The sequence below is a fragment of the Ursus americanus genome, chromosome 21, assembly GCF_024610735.1.
Source record: "Ursus americanus isolate L20-20 chromosome 21, mUrsAme1.1.p, whole genome shotgun sequence".
In the NCBI taxonomy this organism is placed as follows: Eukaryota; Metazoa; Chordata; class Mammalia; order Carnivora; family Ursidae; genus Ursus; species Ursus americanus.
Genome location: NC_142147.1, coordinates 30,078,385 through 30,100,679, shown reverse-complemented (window position 1 = coordinate 30,100,679; position 22,295 = coordinate 30,078,385). Strand labels below are relative to the sequence as shown.

The 22,295-nt window shown below is 41.5% G+C and overlaps 1 protein-coding gene across 1 annotated transcript; it reads right to left on the bottom strand.

The window, feature by feature from the left end:
* Positions 1 to 18,805: 18,805 nt before the first annotated feature.
* Positions 18,806 to 20,646, bottom strand: LOC148108242 (metalloproteinase inhibitor 1-like). Its single transcript, XM_087853350.1, has 5 exons — positions 20,526 to 20,646; positions 20,298 to 20,371; positions 20,035 to 20,149; positions 19,656 to 19,777; positions 18,806 to 19,368 (listed from the first exon to the last, which is right to left on the bottom strand). Exons 1-5 carry the CDS (start codon positions 20,638 to 20,640, stop codon positions 19,117 to 19,119), a joined length of 678 nt encoding a protein of 225 aa, XP_087709476.1. The 5' UTR covers positions 20,641 to 20,646; the 3' UTR covers positions 18,806 to 19,116.
* Between the last annotated feature and the right edge of the window lie 1,649 nt (positions 20,647 to 22,295).

Below are 22,295 nucleotides of genomic sequence, written 5' to 3'. Positions count from 1 at the left end.
CAGCATCTACACTGTTGTGAGCTCTTCCACCCTGTTTCCTGGCCTCTCACTCTGCTTTCTGATCCTGTTACTATTCTTGGTGCCTCTGTCCTCCCACTCCTTCACCCTGTTGCTTTCTGCCTCCCTCAGCCTGTCCCCATCTCTCTGCCCTGTGGCTTCACTGCAGCCTACTTCTTTTTCTCACACTCCCCCATTCACTTCTCTTCTCTAATTGGGAGCAGAGACGAACTGACGCTGCTAGACATTGGCCCCTGTAGACAAACTACAAAACTAATGTGAGAGGCTGCTTTTCTGAATTCCTGTCCTGTCCACGGGGCACATTTGCCTGAAAACATTGAGTCCCTTCACTTGTCCTTGACCAGCTTCAGCCCGCCCTCTCTACCTGGTCACTGTGACTAGACCTACATAAACAAGAGTCTCCTGCAATTCACTCATCTCACCCAAATGATGAGCTGTCTTAATCCCTAAGTTTAACAACTCTCCCACTGCTGACCATTCATTCTCTGGGACGCCTTAAGACTCCCAGGTGCACCAATCATCCCAAACACTGTTCTCTCTCTTTCTGTCAATCCCCTCCAAACCCTCCAAACTAACCAAGTGCATGATTTCGGATCTGTGCTTGGGCACTTGTTTTGTTCTACTTCTTGACCTGTGTCCTAGTGAGACGGGTGTGTAGACCTTCTTACAGCTCACACAGCTGTGCATCTATGATGTTCACACATTTTTCATACAGTTTATGCATCAATATAATGTAATAAATAAAAAATTGACAAACCTCCTCTCTGCTTCTTCATTCCACTTCATTTTATCGCTTTGTGTTCTCCTTCATCCCCAAGTCGCACTCCTGACCCTGTTCTTTCTGAATCTCAAGAACGGTCTGTGTCCTTACCCCACTGAAAGGATAAAGCTTGGAGATAGAGAAGGTGCCAGATTCAGAGTGCTCTAGGGTCAGAAAACTTCTTATATCTTGTGAATCTCCCTTAAAGATTGTGGAAGCCATGCGTCATCTCGGGTAAAGAGACAGGGAAGACACTTAGCCTGTTTGGAGGGTTGAGGGCTAGGTCTGACCCAAGACCCCAGTCTTGGTCAAACACAGGAGATAGACTTTAGATGTGATTTTAGTTTAAGGAGTAGGGCCATGCTTCATGGATGCCATTGGCAGCTTGACCCTTTATCTCTGATGAGCCTGTAAGCCTGCCTCCCAGTCCAAGGCAGGAATAGGGCGATGGTTCATGGGGCAATGGACAGGCCTGTGGAAGGGGCATGATGCACAGGGAAAGATTCCTAGGTTGCCTGTGACTTCCTCCTCTCTAGAATTTGATTTTCCCCTGAATCCTAACGGCCCAATATTCCTCTTCCTGGTCTTCTGTTCTCAGGGAGCCTTTGGGGAAGTATACCTCTTGAGGTAGGAAGCACCTATCTTGGGTGCTCAGGAGTTATCATGGCAGAATAGATGAACTAGTCAAGGCCCAGACAATCAAACCTACCTCCTCTAAAATACCCTGGGGACTGTAAGAGGCCCAAGGGTACACCTACTCAAATGGATTTATTTCTGATATGCATGATCTCCTGCTGTGTGCAGAGAAGGTCATGGAGAATGGTTATGGCCTAGGGTCACAATCTAAGTGTAGGGCCCTGGAGGGCAACAGGGCCATTGGTACCTGACCTGCCTATGTCCTCTAGCCAAATGCCTGCTTGTCTTTGGGCCTTCCCAGAACTGGGAAAAGGCCCAAGATCTGGCTACAGACTGATATGTATCCAGCATTTATGAAGGCATGGTGACTGCTTTCTGACCTGTAATTGCCCACTCATTAAGTCTTTGGCTCAAAGGGATATTTCCTTGGTTGACTTGTGCTCTCCTGTGACCTCCTCACACAGGGTCTCCAGTGATCAAGGAGATATAAGACTTTGTAAGGAATCAGCAAGCTGTAGTGCAGCTGAACTGGTTGAAGCCTTGAAGACTTGGGTAAGAGGAAGCCTGCTTCTTGGTCCATCCCATGAGGAGGCATGGGCTGGCCTTGGTAATGACTTCGGTATGGCCAGTCCTCTAGTTTGGGTTGAGAGCCATAAGCATTGATCAATTACCTGTGTGTGACCTTCCAGTGAGGCCTGACAGGTGTTGGATGTTCTTAGAATAGGGGCAGGCCATTAATGTTGCATATGATTGCCCCAGTCTAGGACCTGGGAGCTACGCTGCATCTCTACCTATTCTTCTGTAGTCATATTTACTTTTCTGAGAATCAGAAAAGGTTCTTTACTTTTTAAGATTCATGCAACTAAATTGAGCACACAGATAATCCAGAATAGTCTCCCCAACTCAGTGTCCTTAAATTTAATCACACCAGCAAAATCCCTTTTGCTATGTAAGGTAACGCATTCACAAGTTCTTAGGATTAAGACATGTACATCTTTGGTGGGCCATTATTCTGCCTACCTTCTCTGGACTGAATTATGCCCCCCCACAGTCCGTATGTTGAAACCCTAACCCTCAGTGTGATGCTATGTGGACATGGGGCCTTTGGGAGATAAGTAGGTTTAGACCGTCATGAGAAAAGGTCCCATGATGGGATTAATGGCCTATTGAGAAGAGACCAGAGAGCTTGCTTTTTCTCTCTCTCTACCATGTGAGGATACAGCAAGAAGGCAGTGGTCTGCAAACCAGGAAGTGGGTTCTCACCAGATACCAAGTCTGCTGTCACCTTGATTTTGGACTTCCCAGCCTGCAGAACTGTGAGAAATGTCTATTGTTTAACTGCACTAGTCTATGCTATTTGATTACAGAAGCTGGAGTCGACTAAAATACTCCCACACTCCTCAATCCCATGCCACACTCCTACCTTTTGTTACAAGTGATCAAGGCAACTGAAGGGCTATTTGAGTTCATTTATGTGACTTCTAAGGATAACAGTGTTTACATTTAAAAGTGGGCACCTTGGGAGAAATTCCTCATCTAGGAGAAACTGATCCATCTCCAGAATCCTACCCCTAATCCTTGGCATATTCTCAAAAGGACCCCCCCCCCCATCATCTTCCCAGGACAAGAAGTCACCCTCTCTGCACATCATTCTTCATGAGGAACTCAGGACATTGCACTCCTGGGACCAGTGAACCATGCCCCATGCTCCACCTGCCCCAGGTCCCCTGAGCCTCTGGAATAGACTCTGTGGAGCACAGCGTGTTCTTTTCTGTGGACGTCTGCATGCATCGAGGTCACCTCCAGGCAATGACTTCTGTTCCCACGAGCCCTTCTGAATGAGAAGAAATTAAAACTGAAGACAAGTAGTCTTCCTGGGGAGATTTCTAGTTGGGAGCAGTAAGAAGGCAAACCATAGATCTACAAGAGAGAATGCAATTATGCTATTTTAGATTGTATCTTGAACATTTTGTGTCTTACTTGACACGGTTCCTTTTAAAATCTTCCATTTTAGTAAGTGGTCACCTGTCTGGTTTTGGAACACACACTCTGGCCTCCTGTTACCGGCTGTCGCTCAGCTAGGAATTTAGCTTTCAGAGCCTTTGCAGTGCGATTATGGTTTCTCTCACTGCGTGCTACTCCGAGACGCGTTGCGAAACCTGCTCAGTATTCTGTACTATAGTTCGTTTCTCAAATCTGCTGTGTCGGCTCTGGTCAATAAAATCTTTTTAAAAGATAAATAAAGTAATTTTTAGTTTGCAATAATTTTAGACTTACAGAAAAGCTGGAAATTTAGTATGGAGACTTCCTATATGCCTTCAATCCAGTTTCTCCTAACAACTTACGTAAACACAGTGCATTTGTCAAAGCAATGAAATTAACGTTGGTACAACACTATGCACCCAACTACAAGCTTTATTCCCTTTGAAGCTGTCTTGCCGCCCACATCCTTTTTCACTTCCCTGATCAGATCCAGGAGTCTTCGTGGGCCCTTAGTCTTCTACAACACGTGACAAAATTCAATCTTTCCTAGTTTTTCATGATCTCGGTAATTTTGAAGAGTACTAAGTCAGGTATTTGGTAAAATGTCCCTCATCATCGGTTTGTACAATGTTTTCTCTTGGTTAGGTTTGGATTGTGGGTTTTTGAGCAGAATATGCCACAGAAATGGACTGCCCTTCTCACTGCATCATATCAGATGATACATGGTATCAGTATGAATTATCCTGGGTTATATTCACCTTGATCCTCTGGTTAAGGTGTCTGCCAGGTTTCTTCACTATAAAGTCACTAGTTTTACCTTTTTTGGAAGTGAGTGAGTCACTAAATGAAGCCTGCACTGGAAGAGAGAAGTGGAGTTCTGCAGCTTACCTACCTATGTTATCTGGGATTCTTTTGTAGGAAAGGTTTGCCTTTTCTCTTCCTTTATGGTTTATTCAACCTTTTATTTACAACCGTGTGGTCACGGATATTTATTCTTTTGGGGTAGAAGCCTATACTACCAACATATATTTTGGGCAAGTTACTCCAGTTTTAGCCATCGTGAGCTCCTTTAGATTGACTCCTATGTCCTTTTGGTATATCTGTAACTTTTATTTACTTATTTAAAACCTGTACATCCTCCTAGGCCATGGTTACCAGGGTGGGGAAAATGGGAAAGGTTGGTTAAAGGGTACAAACTTTCAATGAGATATACAAGTTCTAGGGATCAAATGTACAACATGGTGACTATGGTTAATGATACCGTATTATATAGTTGAAATTCGCTAAGAGAGTAGAGATTAGGTGTTCTCACCACACACACACACACACACACACACACACACACACACACACACAAAGTCATTATGTCAGATGACAGATTTGTTAATTTAGCTTGACTCTGGTAATCATCTCAGGATGTATATATATGTCAAATTGTTACAATATATCTAATGTATATATAATTTTTATCAATTGTACTTTAATGAAGCTGGAAAAAATGGGTCTTCAATTTATGGCACTAGATGATGGCCCAGGGTTACTGTGCATTTCCCTTGCTTCAGCTCTGGAATCAACTGTTTCTCCAAGGTCCTGCACTCTTATCACATCCTACCAAATTCTTCCCTAACCCAAACCCTTCCAAGGGCTTTCCATGACGTCAAAACTAGGTGAAATTCATTCATATCCCAGCCAGGGACATGTTGAGCCTGCTAGTTAAGCTGGGGCCCTATCTCAACAGAGTAGTGCATCCAGCTGTCATGTGCTGGCCAGAGCCAGGGGTTGGACACGGGGCCAGAATCTGATTGGCGGCCAAACAGTATCAAAGATTAAATTTGGATACAGGACTTCACAGCATGGCAGGCACTGCAGTAGATGGTGTGAGCGTGTTTCCAGGACGGCTCCTAGGAATGTGGACTGATGACAGCACTTGGTGGAGAGGTGGCAGAATGGTGATGGCCGACAGCAGAAGCAGGCACGTTCGAGGGGATAAACTTGTAAGACCAGGTAGTTTTCTGGCACCTGAGGGCTGTTAACAGGGCTTGTAGCGTTTTGAGCCATGCCTGTTCCTTTTCTGACTTACTCTCTTGTGCTGACTTCCGAGCTAGGTGCAGCAGAGATGAACAGTCCCCATCAGTCCTTCAGGCAAACCCCAAGACAGGTTTGACACACACACAGACATTTGCCACTGAGGTCTACTCTGATCCTTCCTGATTCAGCGAGGAGGGTACCTCTCTGTGAATGTGGGTTGCTAGTGCTTTGAAACCGCCGCACAGCTGGAGGTGGGTGGAAAAAAGCCAAGTAAGATCACCACAGAACTTTTCTACTGTTTTGAAGTCATATTTTTTTTTTCTGAATTCAGCATTTGCTCAGTTGCTGTTGGTTGTTGATTGTTTTGCAGAATTCCGATAAAATTGGTTCTGACATTTTCTGCTTGTTTTTTGATGTGTCTCCGAGGGGATGAGAGCTTGGAGCTGCCTACTCTGCCATTCTGATGACATTACTCCTCTAGATATTGGTTTTTAAATACCATTGTCTGATTTAAAAAATATGGGCTTTGCAAATGGGCACAGAAGCCAACCTGAAATTGCCCCCAATAGGCAAAGCTGGGACAATTTGAGCAAATACATAAATAATATTACAACTGGATTATAACCCCCCAAACAAAAGAAATATCCATGAGTCCATAATAATATCGATGAATAATTGAATAAATAAATAGATGGGGGAAGGAGGCAAATCTCCTGACAGAGCAATTTGAAAGAATTCCAATTACTTTCCCTCTCCAGGAGTGTGGGTTGGATTTATTAACTCACTTTCCAAATGAAAGGGCTTGGAAGTAGAACATAAAAAGTGGTTTTACTGTGGAGAGACCTGGTAGTGGCCACTTAACCCAAGTGATCAAGGTTAACTTCACCGGAGATAAACATGTGCAGATAACGGACCCCTGATATGATACAATGAGAAGGACACTTCTCCTTTGAGGTAGTTTTCTCCATGAAAACCATAATCCCAGTTTAATAATGAGAATGCAGGAGACTAACACTACTTGAGGGCCACTGTACAAGATAGATGATGAAGACCCTTGTAAGTTTCCTTAGTGAAAAACAAAGGACGGAGAAAGTGTCACGAATCAGACTGAAGAGATGCGGTGACTGAGGGCTGTGATATTCTAGATTAGATCCTGGCAAGGAAAATGACTTAGTGGGGAAACGGATGAAACCTGGATAGGGTCTGTCATTGAGTTAACAGTATTGTGCCCATGTTGATTTTTTAGCTCTGATGAATGTCCCCTGGTGATGTAAGGTGTTCTCATCAGGGCAAGAGCTAGGTGAAGAGTATGAAAAAAATTCTAGGTACAGTCTTTGAACCTTTTCTGCAAACCTAAATTTATTCTAAAATTAAAGAATGGGGTAGAATAAAAAATAGAGAACACACTGTTGTGGAAGGGCTCTGGGCAAGTTTGAACTTGATGAATTATGTTAAAAGGAGAAATTCCATCAATTCCCCAAAACACTCATTGTTCAGCCCTTCTTTATTCTGTAAATTCTTTATAATTTCAACCTGGGTCTGCATCTTGCAGTGTGTTCAGCTTACAGTGTTTATGGTATTTGATTTTATTTTGGGAAACATGTTTTATTTTAAAGTAGTCAGATTGATTAATAGCCGCCTTCACATTTTGTGCCTTTTGTATCTCGTAGTCCTGAAGACAGTCTCTTTCGTGTTATTATAAAAGGTTAAGAGTTTTGTGCTAGGGGAACTAGAATATTCTCCCTTGTCTCACCTAACGATTCTTGGTTCAGCAAATCATGTAGGGAGGTTTCCGGGTATGTCAGCTGGAGCGTGACCCCAGGCTTCTCTGGATCTATTCCTTTCCGTAGGCTTTCTTTTGCTTTGGATGGAGTGAGGCATCTGATTTTAGACAACCTCAGACGCAATGTATCTTTCCATTCATTCAACTTAACTTTGTGTCTTTTGAGAATGTTTATAGTTCATGTATACTTTGGAACTTATTTGTGGATGGTTTTTAATCTTTCTGAAAATTACATGCACATTTTATTGCTAAACCACTTTGAAGGTAAATTGTAGACATCAAGATATTTCACCCCTGAATACATGTGTTTCCTAAGAACTAGGATATTTTTATACACAGCCAAGAAATTCACATCGATTCAAAGAACTTACCTACTATACACTCAATTTTCAAACATTTTTTATCATTCAATGTTATAACATAAGGTTCCACATTCTCGGGCCTCCGGATTCTACATCAGACTCCTCTGCCTAAACATCATTTATCCTATGTCCATAGACAAATAGTATGTCCATAGACAAAATGCATTCCACATCTCAGATATTTCAATCTCCAATTCTAGACATTATTTCTAGAGACTCCATGGCTAACTCCAAAAAGAAAAAAATCCATTTCTGGTTCCACAGTCTTTCAATGACTCAGCCTTCAGCCCCACCCACTGACCCACAAACATTTGCTCCTGAACCCACAGACACTAATCACTGACCCCACACATGCCCATCGGTCTCCATACCCCACCGTCATTAATCCTAAAAGCCCCATCACCTATTTCACAAACCCAGTTCCATAACTCGCAGTTCTAGTGAGATTTATGGGCAAGTCCCCAGGTGGGTCAAGAAAGAAGAGAGGCATCAAAGACCCCATCTTTGCTCACAAGAAGATTGTTGTCCTTCTCAAAAATGACCAGTAGATGGCAGAACAATCCATGCTTTTGATATGCAGATGCCTGTGCCAGAGATTGTGGAGATTTCAGAGTTTTTTGAGACCAGCTCATATGCCTGGTGAATAGTGTGAATTAGAGATCATTGTGACATCAGAAAATTCTCCATCTAAAACATTTTCTTTTCAGCCCACTTCAGCCCACCACTAATAACATAACCTATCCCACTCCTATGTCACTAATCCAAATCGGTACCTATCTGAAGAGTCTTGTGGTTCATCTCACCCTTCTCTTCACTAAAACCCATTAGGAGGAAATAAATGAAAGTCTCGAGTGTGGTATTTTATGTTTCCTACTAGAGTTTTCTGCATTGCCATAGAGATTATTTGTTAATCCAAAGTGATGAATCTGTAATGGCCGGAGTGGTGTATAGAACAATTTTGGATAAGGAAAGAGTCCACCTGCTTCTTAAATTAGGTTGGTGGAGGCAGCCTTATACTTTTAGAAGTAGTGGTAAAAGCTGATATGTGTTTAGCACGTACTATGTGCTAGGCACTGTACTAACCACTTTACATAGGCAAACTGAATCTTCACATTAACCCTACGAAGTGATGGCTATGAAACATTTTTTACTAAGAAGTACACTGATGACCGGAAGAGTCAAGTAATGTGTTCAAGGTCCTACAATTAGAAAAATGCTCAGGACTATATCTTTTCATCTATTCACACTACATGCAATGAACAATATGGTGTTAGCATTTCTGGGGCTTTATGGATTCAAATGAAGATACTGTTCTCTTGACCCTGCAATACATATGTTGGAATCTTCTCATTACTGGATCTGGGAAACAGTTTTAGCTGTGTTACCTTGGGTAAGTACGACCATTAATTAGTTCTTTGGGGGGCACTGGGACAATATCTACATTTTAAACTTGGATTGTCCCACTGGCTCCAGGTTACAGGACTCTTTAAGACAGTGGAGTGTTTAGATTATACATCCCAGATGCCGCCAGGGACCAATTCAAGCTCATTTTCTTCTTCTCTGGCAGGCAAAACATCACTCTCATTCTTCAATTTGATGTGTTTCTCTGGTGGTATAGCTTGATGGTCAAGAGCTTAGAGCAACAGCTCTGCACCAGCACCCCTGGGGTGACGTGGTATGTAGGGTCACAGTCCTGTGCCTAGAAAAGTCTCCCTCCTCACCGTCCCATTTCCTACAACTCGCTTTGGTGGTTAGGATTCTGGGTTGAAAGTAAGAGAAACAAACTCCAAGGCGCTCATTAAAAACCGAGTTAAGAAAGTGTTGCTTCTCTTTGTCTTTCAGGAACTTCTCTCTCACCCACCTGGCTTTTTTGGTCATGACCATCCTCCCTGGACACAAGAGCGGAAGGCTTGAGCCAAGCCAGTCCAATCAGAGTACCTCAGCCCAGACCATACAGATTGGTCAGTGAAGGGCACATGACCCAGTGAGAGTTGTCCTTGGAAATTTTGATGCCCGAGAAGAGAAAAAGTTGGTTATTTTTGGTGAGGTTGCTGAACTGGCAGAGGGAAGCCTGTCTGAGGAAGGCTGCTGGAAGAGTCAAGCAGAGCTGTGAAGTAGAGAGACAGACCGAGTCATAAAGGTACTGAGTCTTTGCATCAAGCCAGGCCCGAAGCCAGGGGCACTTCTGTATTTCCCAATTATGAGAGCTCATAAATCCTACCTCTTATGCTTAGTGACTTTGAGTTAGTTTTCTGTCACTTATAACCTAATATACTGGCTTGTATGCCTCAACACACAACAGGCTCTGAGAGTCCCCTCAGGCCCTATTTAATCATTTCCTTAATGGATGATTATTTTATTTGTAAAGATCTTTACAAGAGAGCATCTAACTAATCAGCAACAGAGCCCTAGCAGGTCACCATTCATAACCCTTTGAACTAGCCTCGCTATCTGGTGCTGTGATTGGTATCATTTGGTGCTGTATCATAAATGAATTCACAGTCTTAGGGATGTCATCTTGTTATTATCTGTTTTCTCTTAGGTGAAAAATTCAGGGTCAAGGTCATGAAGTTATTTTTATAAAGGCAAACTGTTGAACTCAAGGAGAATATCTAGGAAAAATGTTCAACTTTATTCCTAAAACTAAATACAGAACGATACGTGGAAACAAGGGATAGTTATGTCCACACAAAAATTTGGTGTCAAGAGCATGAGCTAAATCACACACAGATCACTTTCTTAAATTAGTACAAATGGTCTGATTCCTATCGTTTGTTTGCCAGCTCACTTCCCTGACAAGCAATGGTGGCATCAACCAAATGTTGTAGAGACTCCTAAATTCCCCTGAGCTTGCAAAACCAAAAACTGAACTCAGACTATGTGAAAGAGAGGTTTGAAATGTGCTTGTAACAAGATCTGGAAATTACCAAGTATACTATTTTTCAACATATATGTGCTAAACATCAAGAAGGCTAGGACATCTCCAACTTACATCATTAACAATACGAATTGGTTATCTCATAGACAAGTAGCCAATCTGAATACATTCTCGGCAAACATCCTGAAGGATCCAAAGGCCAGAGCCCTACATGCCAGTAAGTCACATTTTGAGATTGTCTGCATTGCATTAGTGGGTCCTAGTTGAAAAAATTCAACCAAAAATGAGGACAAAACTGTAATTGTCAGCATTTAATTTTGTTGAATTATTTTAAAGTTAGTGGTTATAGATTCAGTCATACAAATTTAATATAACAGATGTTTATAAAGGAATTGTAATTTAAATACAATGCGTTATCTTACATATTTAAGTAAATTTCACAGTGAAAAGGGATACTTTAAAACATACTCAGAGTTGGGGTATGTTTTTCGTTGCATCATATCAGGGGGTGTATGACACTGCTATAAATGATCTCTTGTGATATGAACTTTGATCACTTGGTTAAGATGATTTCTTCAGTGTTTCTCTATTATAAAATCACTATTTTCTCCTTTCCGTATTCTGTTCTCTGGGACATGGTAAGTCCTCCCCATACTTAAGAGAAAGGAAATGTGATTTCCCACCTCTTAGAAGGCAGATATCTACACATGCTATTTAGAATTCTTCTGAGAGGAAGATTTGCCCCCTTTCCCCATTTATTTATTCAATATCTTATTAATACTGGTATAGAATGATGGGTATTTATTTTTGAGTTATAATTTAATACTCTATATTTATTTTCCTAGGAAAATTTTCCTGTATTTTAATTGTTCCAATTGTTACATATTTTGCTTGGAAAATTGTCCCAGCCATGGCTATTGAGAGTTCTTTCATAGTGATCCATGTGTCCTTTTAACATACATGGGATCATCTTGTATTTTAACTGCCTCTGTAGTCAGCCCTTTTCCAAAGAGTTCTGATTTCTTTTATTGGATAACGGTGTTTAGAAACCAAGATCTGGGCACTAGGTGTGCTCATGGCTAACAGGGTGTCAGTGCTTCTAGGTCTGCTCAGGAGATACAGTCAGGAAATAAGCAAATTTGATAAATAATATAAATATATATGTATATGTACATGAATATGTTAAACATTGTATAGAAGCATATCTATAATAATTTATGCATGTGTACCTGAATATATATTAAAATAAACATGAATTCATACTGCACTCATATCTCTGACTAAGCCTCACGACAGGATACAATGTGGCCTTTCTCCTCCTTGCTTATGCAGGGGGGATTGGATGAGTACATGGATGGCACTGAGAGGCCCTAATAGGGCATGGGGACAAGCAATTGATCCTTGACCTATTTGTGACCTTCTCGTGAGGCAAAAAAGCCTGGGTGTTGGTTAAAATCATGTCCTGAAAAAGACTGTATGTTGTATATTAGAGGCATGGCTGTAGGCCCCTGTTCTACAAGTAAGGTCTAGCTGCTACATACCTGTCTGGACTTGGGAATTTGCAGAGGATGGGGCAGGGGGAGATTAGGTCATGGCCTAATGGTCATGGCCTCTCTGGTGAGCGGTCAGTATGGGTCAAGGATGTAGGGGCATGTATTAAATATTTAATCTTGGCAGTGGTTCTGTACGAGAAAGTCTGTAATTGTTCACATTTCGCACTTGTAGAATCTGAGGAGATGAGCTGTTGAATGAGCTGCTCTGAGGTCCTACAGCCAGAAATTAATGCAATTTGTATTTTAACCCAAGTATCTTGAGTTTGGGTACCATTAAGTTAACCTTTATGTTTCTCATGATGATTAAAGGAATACTTACCACGAGTCTCTAATATTAATTATTTATCCATATTCTGTAATATTTTAATGTTATATCAGGAAATTCAGAAGAACTGTATGAAAGTCTTTGCCTAAATCCTTCATTGTCCTCCAGGCTCCCAACTGGCTCCCACCTTCCTGGTGGGGTCTGTATCTTCCTGGCTATCATGGCCATGCCTGGACAAGTCTGCTCTTATGCACTATTATACCACTGGATTGTTTACTTAGAAGTTGGTGAGTCTGTTAAGAATGCAGAGTCTCTTGCTGTGGTATTTCACCATTTGGTCATAAGGGGTGAGAATTCTCCCTGCTGTGGTGTTGAGTGGGGGATCGGGGACATGGATGAAGTGGGGCTGCATTTTTTGTCTTTTTGAGACTTGGCAGGAGACACACACGTGAAATCTTGAATACCTAAACATGAGGGGTCCCGTGCATACTCTTTTCAACCTCTCAATCAATATTGCTTTATTCTAGGGCCTGGCCATTTCACCAGGAAAATGCACGTCTATGAAATCACATTACCAGGTTAACCCTACCAACTCCTCTCCGTACCTATCTCCCCGTGAGAACAGAAGATTCTCTATCCTACTCTGACTGAATGTGTCTGGGTCTGACAGCTTCCAGTCAAACATCAACACTGCAGCCCCCCACCCCACACATATTCCTGAGTGGTGTATCATTTTTCCTTTTTCCTCTGCAGATGATTAAGTCTCCCGAGGAGAAATTTCCATTTTCATACGCATCTGATGAGGAAAAATACCATGGTTACATTCAGGAGTGGATATTTTCCAGGCAAAAATACCTCATCTGGGGTGATCTCACACACCCTAACCCTTGGTCTTCCTTCTCCCCCTGCAAGGAACCTTTGATTTTGGCCAAGAGATCAGAAACACAGTCATTGTTTCTCCTTGGTAACTTGGGACATTGTGCTCCCAGGACTGCCCATCCGTGGCTGATTTGTTTCCTTGCCCAGGGTATCCTGAAGGCCTAGGGCTGGATTCACTCAAACTACAGAGGGAATACAGTGTGCTGACCCTTCAAGTTTGACTTCTGTCTTCATGAGCAGTTTTGAGTAACAATGAATTATAATTGAATAGATGTAGCATGAAATATGGGAAAGTACAACGAGGAGGAGAAAGAAGGCATCTTGATATCTGTAAGGCAGAAGGTAATTCTACCATGAGTGAACCACCAGCTGTTCTTCCAGCCCAGCAGCTGTTCTTCTCTCTTCTTCTGCTTCTTCTCTCACTGTATCTTGCTCCCTCTCTCGCTTCATTTTTTTTCTTCTCCTTTTCTCTATCCTCGTCTTTCCCTTGTCCCTTGTTTTCTTTGTTTTTGCCCTTTCTTCCTATTGGGTGAGCCTCTTCACCTTCCCTTTTCCCTATCAGCACTACCTGCACCAAGGCTTTTTCTTCAGTCACAACTCCTGACCCCTGATAGACAGAGACAAACCCAGATTAGTTAATAGATGGTTTGGCTTGGTATGTTTAACAAGGTGAAAATGGATGCCAACTCAAGGGTGATTTTGAAACAGGTGAGAGAAAAATTTTCCCAATATAGGTAGTACAGAAAGGGCTGCTCCTGGTCATATTGTTTTTGTGGAAAGACAAATGACCTGAACTTCAAAGATATCTGTATTAGTCTTCTAGGATTACCATAACAAAGTACCACAGACTGAGTGGTTTAAACAACAGAAATTTCCTTTTTCACAACTATGGAGGCTAAAATTTCAAGATCAAGCTGTCAGTACTGCTGGTTGAGGCTTGTAGATGGATGTCTTCTGTGTCTTCACATGGTCTTTCCTCTGTGTGTGTCAGTGCCCCAATCTCTTTTTATAAGGATGCCAGTCATATTGGATAAGGCCCATTCTAATGACCTCAATTTACCTTAATCACTCCTTTAAAGACCCTCTCTCTGGAGTGCCTGGCTGGCTCAGCGGTAGAGTGTGTGACTCTTGATCCCTGGGTCATGAGTTCGAGCCCCACGTTGGGCATGGAGCCTACTTAATATTTAAAAAGTGTTTTGAATAAATACCCTCTAACTACAGTAACATTCTGAGGTATTGGGGGTGAGGACTTCAATATATGAATTTTGGGGATAAAATCCAGCCCATAATAATATATGAATTCATGGGCAGTGGCAAATGGATGTTCTGGTCTATTTCTATCAGCAGTTAATTGCAGCCCCCAGATGGTGTCACATGGAGGGGAAGCTCCACCTAGCCAACTCATGGAATCATAAGAAGTAATAAAAGTGGCTACCAATTTAATCAAATTTATAAGGGACATGGATAAACAATGCAATTTTCACATTTCAATCATACAGTCTAAAGAATTTTTATGAATAAATATACTATGTAATAATACCTCAATCAAGATATAGAAAAACAGCATTAAATACTCCAAATCTCTCATACCCCTTTGGAGCTAATCATTCTCTTAGGCCAGCTTCAAACATTGACCTAATATCTCTAACTATAGATTAATTTTGCATATTCTAGAATTTAATATAAATAGAATACTACAGTGTAATCTCTGTGCTAAATGGTTTCTTTAGGACAATGCTTATAAAAATTCATCCATGTTGTTGCCTCTACCAGTAGTTCATTCCCCTCCTTGGTCGTTACTACTACATTGTATGAATAAGCCAAAATTTATTATTCAATTACGGATGGAAAATGTTAATTTCCCAGGATTTTGGCCATTATGAATAAAGCTGTTATATACATTCATTACAAGTCACTTTATTTAAAAATAAGTTATATGCTTTCATTATTTGTATAAATACTAAGGCTATAATCTGTTGATCATATGATAATTGTATTGTCACCATCATAAGAAATTATCAAACGTTTTCCAAATTGGTTGCAATATTTTATACTCTCAAGAGCAAATTGGAAGACTTCCTGTTACTTCAAATTCCTGTCAACACTTGGTATTGTCAGTCTTTTTAATTTTAGCCATTGTAGTGAATATGAAATGGTATCTTATAGAGGTTCAATTTACGTTTTCCCAATAATAAGTATTTTTAGGGACTTTGGCCATTCATGTATCATGTTTTATGCAGTGTCTATTCAGATATTTTGCTCATTTGTATTATTTTTCCTTTTGAATAGTAAGAGATTTTTTTTTCCTTTTAATATATTCTGGATATAGCATGTTTGTCAGATATATGTGTTTTGCATTTAACTCCCCTCTCTAGGGCTTATTCTCTTATTTTTGGAATTGTAGCTTTTGAAGAATGAAAGTTTTAAATTTCAATGAAGCACAATTTATCAGTTTGTTTCTTACCATTTTTGCTTTTTGTGCCCTATGTTAGAAACTACTGCCTATGCAACTGATAAATTTCATTTCATTTAGGCTCTCAGAGCACAAAGCTAGGACATGTAAGTTACCTATGTATACGCAACTGCATATAAACATTTTTGTAATTCTGTGTGTGTGTGTGTGTGTGTGTGTATGGCTTAAAGCCACAGAAGACATTCCTGTATCCATTTGGTTCCCTAAGTCTGTGCCAGGTATGCCATCTGTTAGGCAGTGTTCTTTTTCCATAATTCTCTTCTGATTCCAAGGTCAATGGTTGAATTCCAGGGAGGGTGAGATCACACACAATTGCAGCCTCCTCTATGCCTATTAACTACAACTATGTCCACTTAGATTCTTGATTCTCTGCCAGGAGCTCTATGTTCTGAGAGTTTTAAATGGGAAGAGGAAAGTTGAAATTGGGGGTCTGGATAAATTAGGTTGGGACTGTAGATGTATAAATATCAGGCAGTGCCTTTATTCCTGACACTGCATGCAAGTTCAGTCAGATTTCCGAGTCTGTGCCACGAGGCACCATCTCTCTTATAAGGCTTCCTCTCCCAGAATGGACCCAGGTGTGCTTGGGAACCTTTGAAGGGGTTTTAGGATAGAAACTATGTGCACTTGAGTTTGAATGAGTGGGTTAATGTAAAAGCTCCATAAACCTGGTACTAAATTTACTAGTTGGTAAATTTACTTTACAGGGGTACATTTTGGCAATTCTGAAACTACTTTACATGTATACTAGGGTTGCACAAATAAATCAGATAAAATGAGAGTTTTATCAGAGAAAAAACATACAAATAATCAAGAGTTGAGGGCTATAATGCGCCCTGTATTACTCTGTAGTTGTTATTAGTATGAAACTCATGTTTATTTTAATATATATTGAGAGAAATAGGGTAATAGTTACAACCACGTAGATATACATAAATTAATAAGCATACATTTATTTGCTGGCTCTGGCTACTGAGAAGGCTTGGAAGCAGTGACACCCCGGTAGCAATGAGTAATCCAGAGCCCAGATACAGTTTTCTAAATTCCATTGTCCAGCTGAAAAACAATGGGGGCATGGCCAACAGAGTATACAAAGGGAAAACAGTGCCTTTCCAGGGAAGAAGCCTGGCAGACACCACCTTACCCAACTGACTACTGTAAGCACTAACCGTGATACAATGTCAACGCCACATACTTGTGATACAAATCAATTAGAAAAGTACTTCCTCTTTGTTGTATTCTTCTCCAAAATCCACAGCCCCAGTCTAATCATGAAAATACACCAGACAAATCCAAACTGAGGGATAGCTTCCAGAACACCAGTACCCTGTAAAATTGCCAGGTCATTGAAAACGAGGTTAAATTAAATGAGTTAAATTAACTCAGATGGTTAAGCATCTGCCTTCGGCTCAGGTCATGATCTCCAGGTCTTGGGATCAAGCCCCATGTTGGGCTCCCAGCTCAGTGGGCAGTCTGCTTCCCCCTCTCCCTCTGCCTCTCCCCCTGCTTGTGCGTGCGCTCTCTCAAATGAATAAATAAAATAATTTAAAAATAAAATAAAAGAAGCTGGCACAGACCAGGGACACCTGGGTGGTGCAGTCAGTGGGCTTCTGACTCTTGGTTTTGCCTCAGGTTGTGATCTCAGGGTCATGAGATTGAGCTCCACTCCATGTAGTGCTCTGTGCTTAGCACAGAATCTGCTTGAGATTCTCTATCCCTCTCCCTCTGCCCCTCCCACTATGCTCACTCTCTCAAATCAATCAATCTTAAAAAAAAAAAAAAAAGTTGTTGTCACAGACCAGAATAATTTCTGCAGTATCCTGGATTAGATTCTGGCACAAAAAGGGGGAAAAGTTGTAGAAATTTGAATGAAGTGTCATTTAGTTAATAGTACTGTACTCACATTAATTTCTTAGCATTAACAAATGTACCGCTGTTCAAAAGATGTTATCATTAGAGCAAACTAGGTAAAGGGTATATGTGAATATTTTGTACCATCTTGGCACCTTTTTTTTTTTTGTAAATCCAAAATGGTTCCAAAATTTAAAATAAATAAGTAAAATAAAACTATGTAATTAAATCAAATTAAAAATTAAAACAGAGAAGACACTCTTTCTGGAAGGACTCTGAGGAATTTTTATTTTTTTATTTTTTTATTTTTTACTGTAGCTTTAGGTAAGTTCTTTTTTTTTTTTTTAATGATTTTTTATTATATTATGTTAGTCACCATACAGTACATCCCCGGTTTCCGATGTAAGGCTCGATGATTCATTAGTTGTGTATAACACCCAGTGCACCATGCAATACGTGCCCTCCTTACTACCCATCACCGGTCTATCCCAATCCCCCAACCCCCTCCCCTCTGAGGCCCTCAGTTTGTTTCTCATAGTCCATAGTCTCTCATGTTTCATTCCCCCGTCTGATTACCCCCCCCTTCTTTATCCCTTTCTTCCCCTACCGATCATCCTAGTTCTTATGTTCCATAGATGAGAGAAATCATATGATAATTGTCTTTCTCTGCTTGACTTATTTCACTTAGCATTATCTCTCTGAGGAATTTTTAAGTTAATAACTTATGTTCAAAGGAAAACTTCAACCAATTCCCCCAAACATTCATTGTTCAGACCTAATTTTTTTAAAAAAAAGACTTTATTTCTTTGAGAGAGAGAGAGAGAAAGAGAGGGAGGGAGAGAAAGAGAGCATGAGCCAGGGGACAGGCAGAGGGAGAGGGACAAGTAGACTCCCCATTGAGCAGGGAACCAACTAGGGGCTCGATCCCAGGACCCCGGGATCATGACCTGAGTGGAAGGCAGATGCTTAACTTATTGAGACACCCAGGTGCCCCTGTTCAGACCTAATTTCTACCATGAAGCGGTAAGTCCTCTATAATATCAATCTATGTTTGCATCTTATATTTTTATAATGTTTATGGTACTTTGTTTTATTTTGGGGGGAAGATATTTTATTTTAAAGTAGTGGAATTTATCAATTTTCCTTCATATACTCCCCTTTCTGTTCTTATAAAAGTTTAAAATAAGTTTTCCATTTTATTTTCAGAACTTTAATATGACAGGGAATGATTTTTATATTTGCAAGAGAGTCTTGATTCTGTGGGAACAAGGAACATTCTTTCTCCTGTGATTTTTGGTTCTGCAAATCATCTGGGGAAGGCTAAGGATGTGTCAGGTGGAGTCTGGATCTAGCCCTATATTTTGGGCCCAGGGCTCTTGCTTTGATAGGATGAGGAAATGTCAGGAACTGTAGAATGAGAAAAATTAGGGTCTGGCATGAGGTTTCTGAAAGAATAAGAAATAGAACACGACTGAAGAACTGAGAAGATGAAGGCAATTTGTCACCAGGGTGGGGTTTATCAATTTGGGCTTTGTTTTTGTAAATTTTATTGATGCATACACTACTTACAGAAAGTATAACAAAACTGAAGTGTACAATTCAAAGGAGGTGTAAAAAACTAACTCCATTCTGTTAACATCAGCCAGGTTAGGAAACACCATTAGAGCCCCGATACATCATTTTGGTCTGAGGGAAGAGAGAAGCTGCTGGAGTTGGGGTTTGGTATTGATAGTTCTGGATACGGGTCCATTCGCAAGACCCAACCATGGAGGGGACACACACGGAGTACGAGGAAAGGTTTCCTTCCCATATTTTGTAGTCACAGCTCTTTTGTTTCCATACGCACTCTCCGAAGTCAGGTTGAGGGCAGTTATGCCTGCAGATGAAGCAGGGCTGAATCTAGGGGTGGAGGGAGATATAGGAGTGCCCAGCTCTTGTCTATACCCTCTATCCTGGACAGAGAAGAACAAGAGGGGTCTGGGCACAAGGAGAAGCTGAAGGGAAGAGTGAAGGGGGCGAGGACAGGACAGAGACAGTGGGAAGAGGTCAGGGCCAAATGGAAGGAAGGTGAAGGAGCAGGGATCATCCAGAAAGGGAGACTGCAAGGGAGAAAGATCTGTTAACAAGGACATGGGACAAGAGCAGTGCCTGGGCTGCAGAGAAAAACCACTTAGGTGGCTACTCACTTCACATTTGCATCCTGTTCTGTACGCTGCCTCGAAACCTAGCTTCTGCTCTCTGGTGAGCCGGTACCAGAAATAGACCAGATGGCATCTTGTGAAGTGCAACATCCCCCGCTTCAGATAGCCTGTAGTGATGGGCGAGCAAGGCCTGAGTTAGCACAGCAGGCATGCAGGTCCTCTGCGAATTAAGCCCAGAGGGTCTGAAACTCCTGAGGCTGGTAGAGTCAGCCATGAATGAGGGTCCAACATTTCCCTAGGAAGAATGTGTCAGATCATGGAGAAGGGGCCCGTGGTCCTTGGTGGTGCTGGCTGCAGAAGTCAGGGGGCTCTTTCAGGGGGCGGTAGCAAGGCTGAGGGGCTCTATGTGGACAGGGATGCTCACCTGCAATAAGTAATAGTGATTGTTGGCTGGTCCTCACCCTGTAACCACAGGCCCCCCAACTGATAGGTGAGTAGATCTCATGGATTCTTGGGGTACCCTGGGGAGCCTTGAGTACCTGTGATGGGAGACAAAGAGTGGCTATGACCTTAAGTTTTCATAGAAGCTGCTAGGCTCCGGAGACCACCTAACTCAGCAAGAGCAAATTGGACAGTCTTGTTTATTTTGATGAAAGAAGGTAAGAAGAAAGAAGGTACTGAGTTTACCTTAATGACATTCACTCTGAAACCCCGTTTTGTCCTGGTGTTGTTTGCTGGTCCTAGTATATCAGCTAATATGACTGGGAGGAGGAAGAAATGGGTCAGAGGCCCCTAGGTTCACTGATTTAGGATTTCCCCATCCAAAGTCTCATGGAGACATTGCTCAGATCACCAGAGCTACCCCAGGGTGAGAACTCCTTGGTGGAGAGTTCTCTGGTGTCTCCCTAGACTCACCGACGTCCGACATACAGTAATATGTCTGAGGGTGCTGAATTTTACAGCGACAAGCATTGCAAGGTGTTGACAGGGCCAGGAGCAAAGGAAAGGCCAGCAAGAATGAAGGATCCATGGTGGGTCCTACAGGACATAGGGCATGAATTACAGCACGAACTTCTAACCCAGCTCCCCCATTCACCTCTAGACAGAAACTGGGATGACTGTGGATGACTGTCTACCTCCCTTAATGTTTAAGGACCTGAGAAAGTTTGGGTCTGGTTCCCATGATCTCGTGGACCAGATGCATGAAGTCTATGCCCTGCATCTAAAATGCCTTACCTCTGTCAGTCCAAGCCGAGGGGTACCACAGCTTCTGCGGCAAACCTAGCACCAGGAAGGATAAATAGCCATCTGCATTGCCTTTTTGCCCTGGGGCATATCCACCAGGGAGGTACAATTTGATTACTGGGTGTACTAGTTAGTTAGAAGTCATTTTTCTTTCATCTGCATTTTTCATCTTTCAAGCATATCAACCAGGATGATACAGTGTGATTACTGGGTGCACCTGTCACTTGGAAACGCTTTCTGTGTGGTTATTCAAAAAGCCACCAAACTGACCCATTCCTAGATAGTATTTTGGGCTGAGCTGTCTCTCTCTAAAATTCCCATGTTGAAGTCCTAACCACAGGCCCTCAGAATGTGACTGTATTTACAGATAGGGTCTTTAAAGAGGGAATTAAATAAAATGAGGTCATTTGGGCGGACTCGAATCCGATATGATTGGTATCTTTATAAAAAGAGGAGATCAGGACACAGACACACATAGAAGGAAGACCATGTGAAGACAAAAGCAGAGGGTGGCCATCTATAAATGAAGGAGATAACTCTCAGAATAAAACAACCCTGCTGACACCCTGATCTCGGACTTCTATGCTCCAGAACTGTGAGGAAATAAGTTTCTGTTGTTCAAACCACTCAGTCTGTGGTACTTTGTCATGGCAGCCCTAGAAAACCAACAGACTCCTTTGTTTTATTATTCAAAAGAATATTTGGGGCTTTCTCAACTTAAATTTGCCTTAGGATTTTGAGAAAACAAAATCACCTGCAACACCAAATCTACCAAACCAAATTCATTCAGTCATTAACTTCTATTCCTTTCCCACAGCTCTGTTCTCTGCTACCCACCCCCACGCTTCCACGTACTATGCTGAGGTTCATCCTCCTATTGCTCTGTTAATTGAAACACCTGTAAGCACAGAACCAGCACATCCATTGTGGCACATGACATACAGCTTTTGTCGTCCTGCCATTTCTAATTTAGGGCATACTCTATGATGACACCATAGTAGCATATATTTCTTATTCTCTATGCAGTTGTGCAATACTCTGTGTTGCTAGGCCCTGGATTACCCAATAATTTCCTAATTATTGGTTCTTTCAACAGTTTTCTGCTGAAATACATCTTTTCTTATATTTAAAAATGTGTCTTTATTTTCAAAGTTTTTTTCATTTTTATTTTTTAAGTTTTTATTTTAGTCACCCAGTGCACATCACAAGTGTACTACTTACTCCCCATCTCCTATTTCACCCATCCCCCCACCGACCCCCCTTCTGGTAACCATCAGTTTGTTCTCTAGAGTTAAGAGTCTGTTTCTTGGTTTGTTTCTCTTCCCCCCGCCCCTTTGCTCACTTGTTTTGTTTCTTAAATTCTACATATGAGTGAAATATATGGTATTTGTCTTTCTCTGACTTATTTTGCTTAGCATTTTACTCTCTTACTCCATCCAT

Coding starts and splice junctions, on each gene's coding strand:
- LOC148108242 (XM_087853350.1), bottom strand. CDS start 20,640: ATGGATCCTTCATTCTTGCTGGCCTTTCCTTTGCTCCTGGCCCTGTCA. Junction 20,150..20,297: donor TCAGAGTGAATGTCATTAAG/GTAAACTCAGTA, acceptor CTCCCATCACAG/GTACTCAAGGCTCCCCAGGG. Junction 19,369..19,655: donor GAACAGGATGCAAATGTGAA/GTGAGTAGCCAC, acceptor CTCCACCCCTAG/ATTCAGCCCTGCTTCATCTG.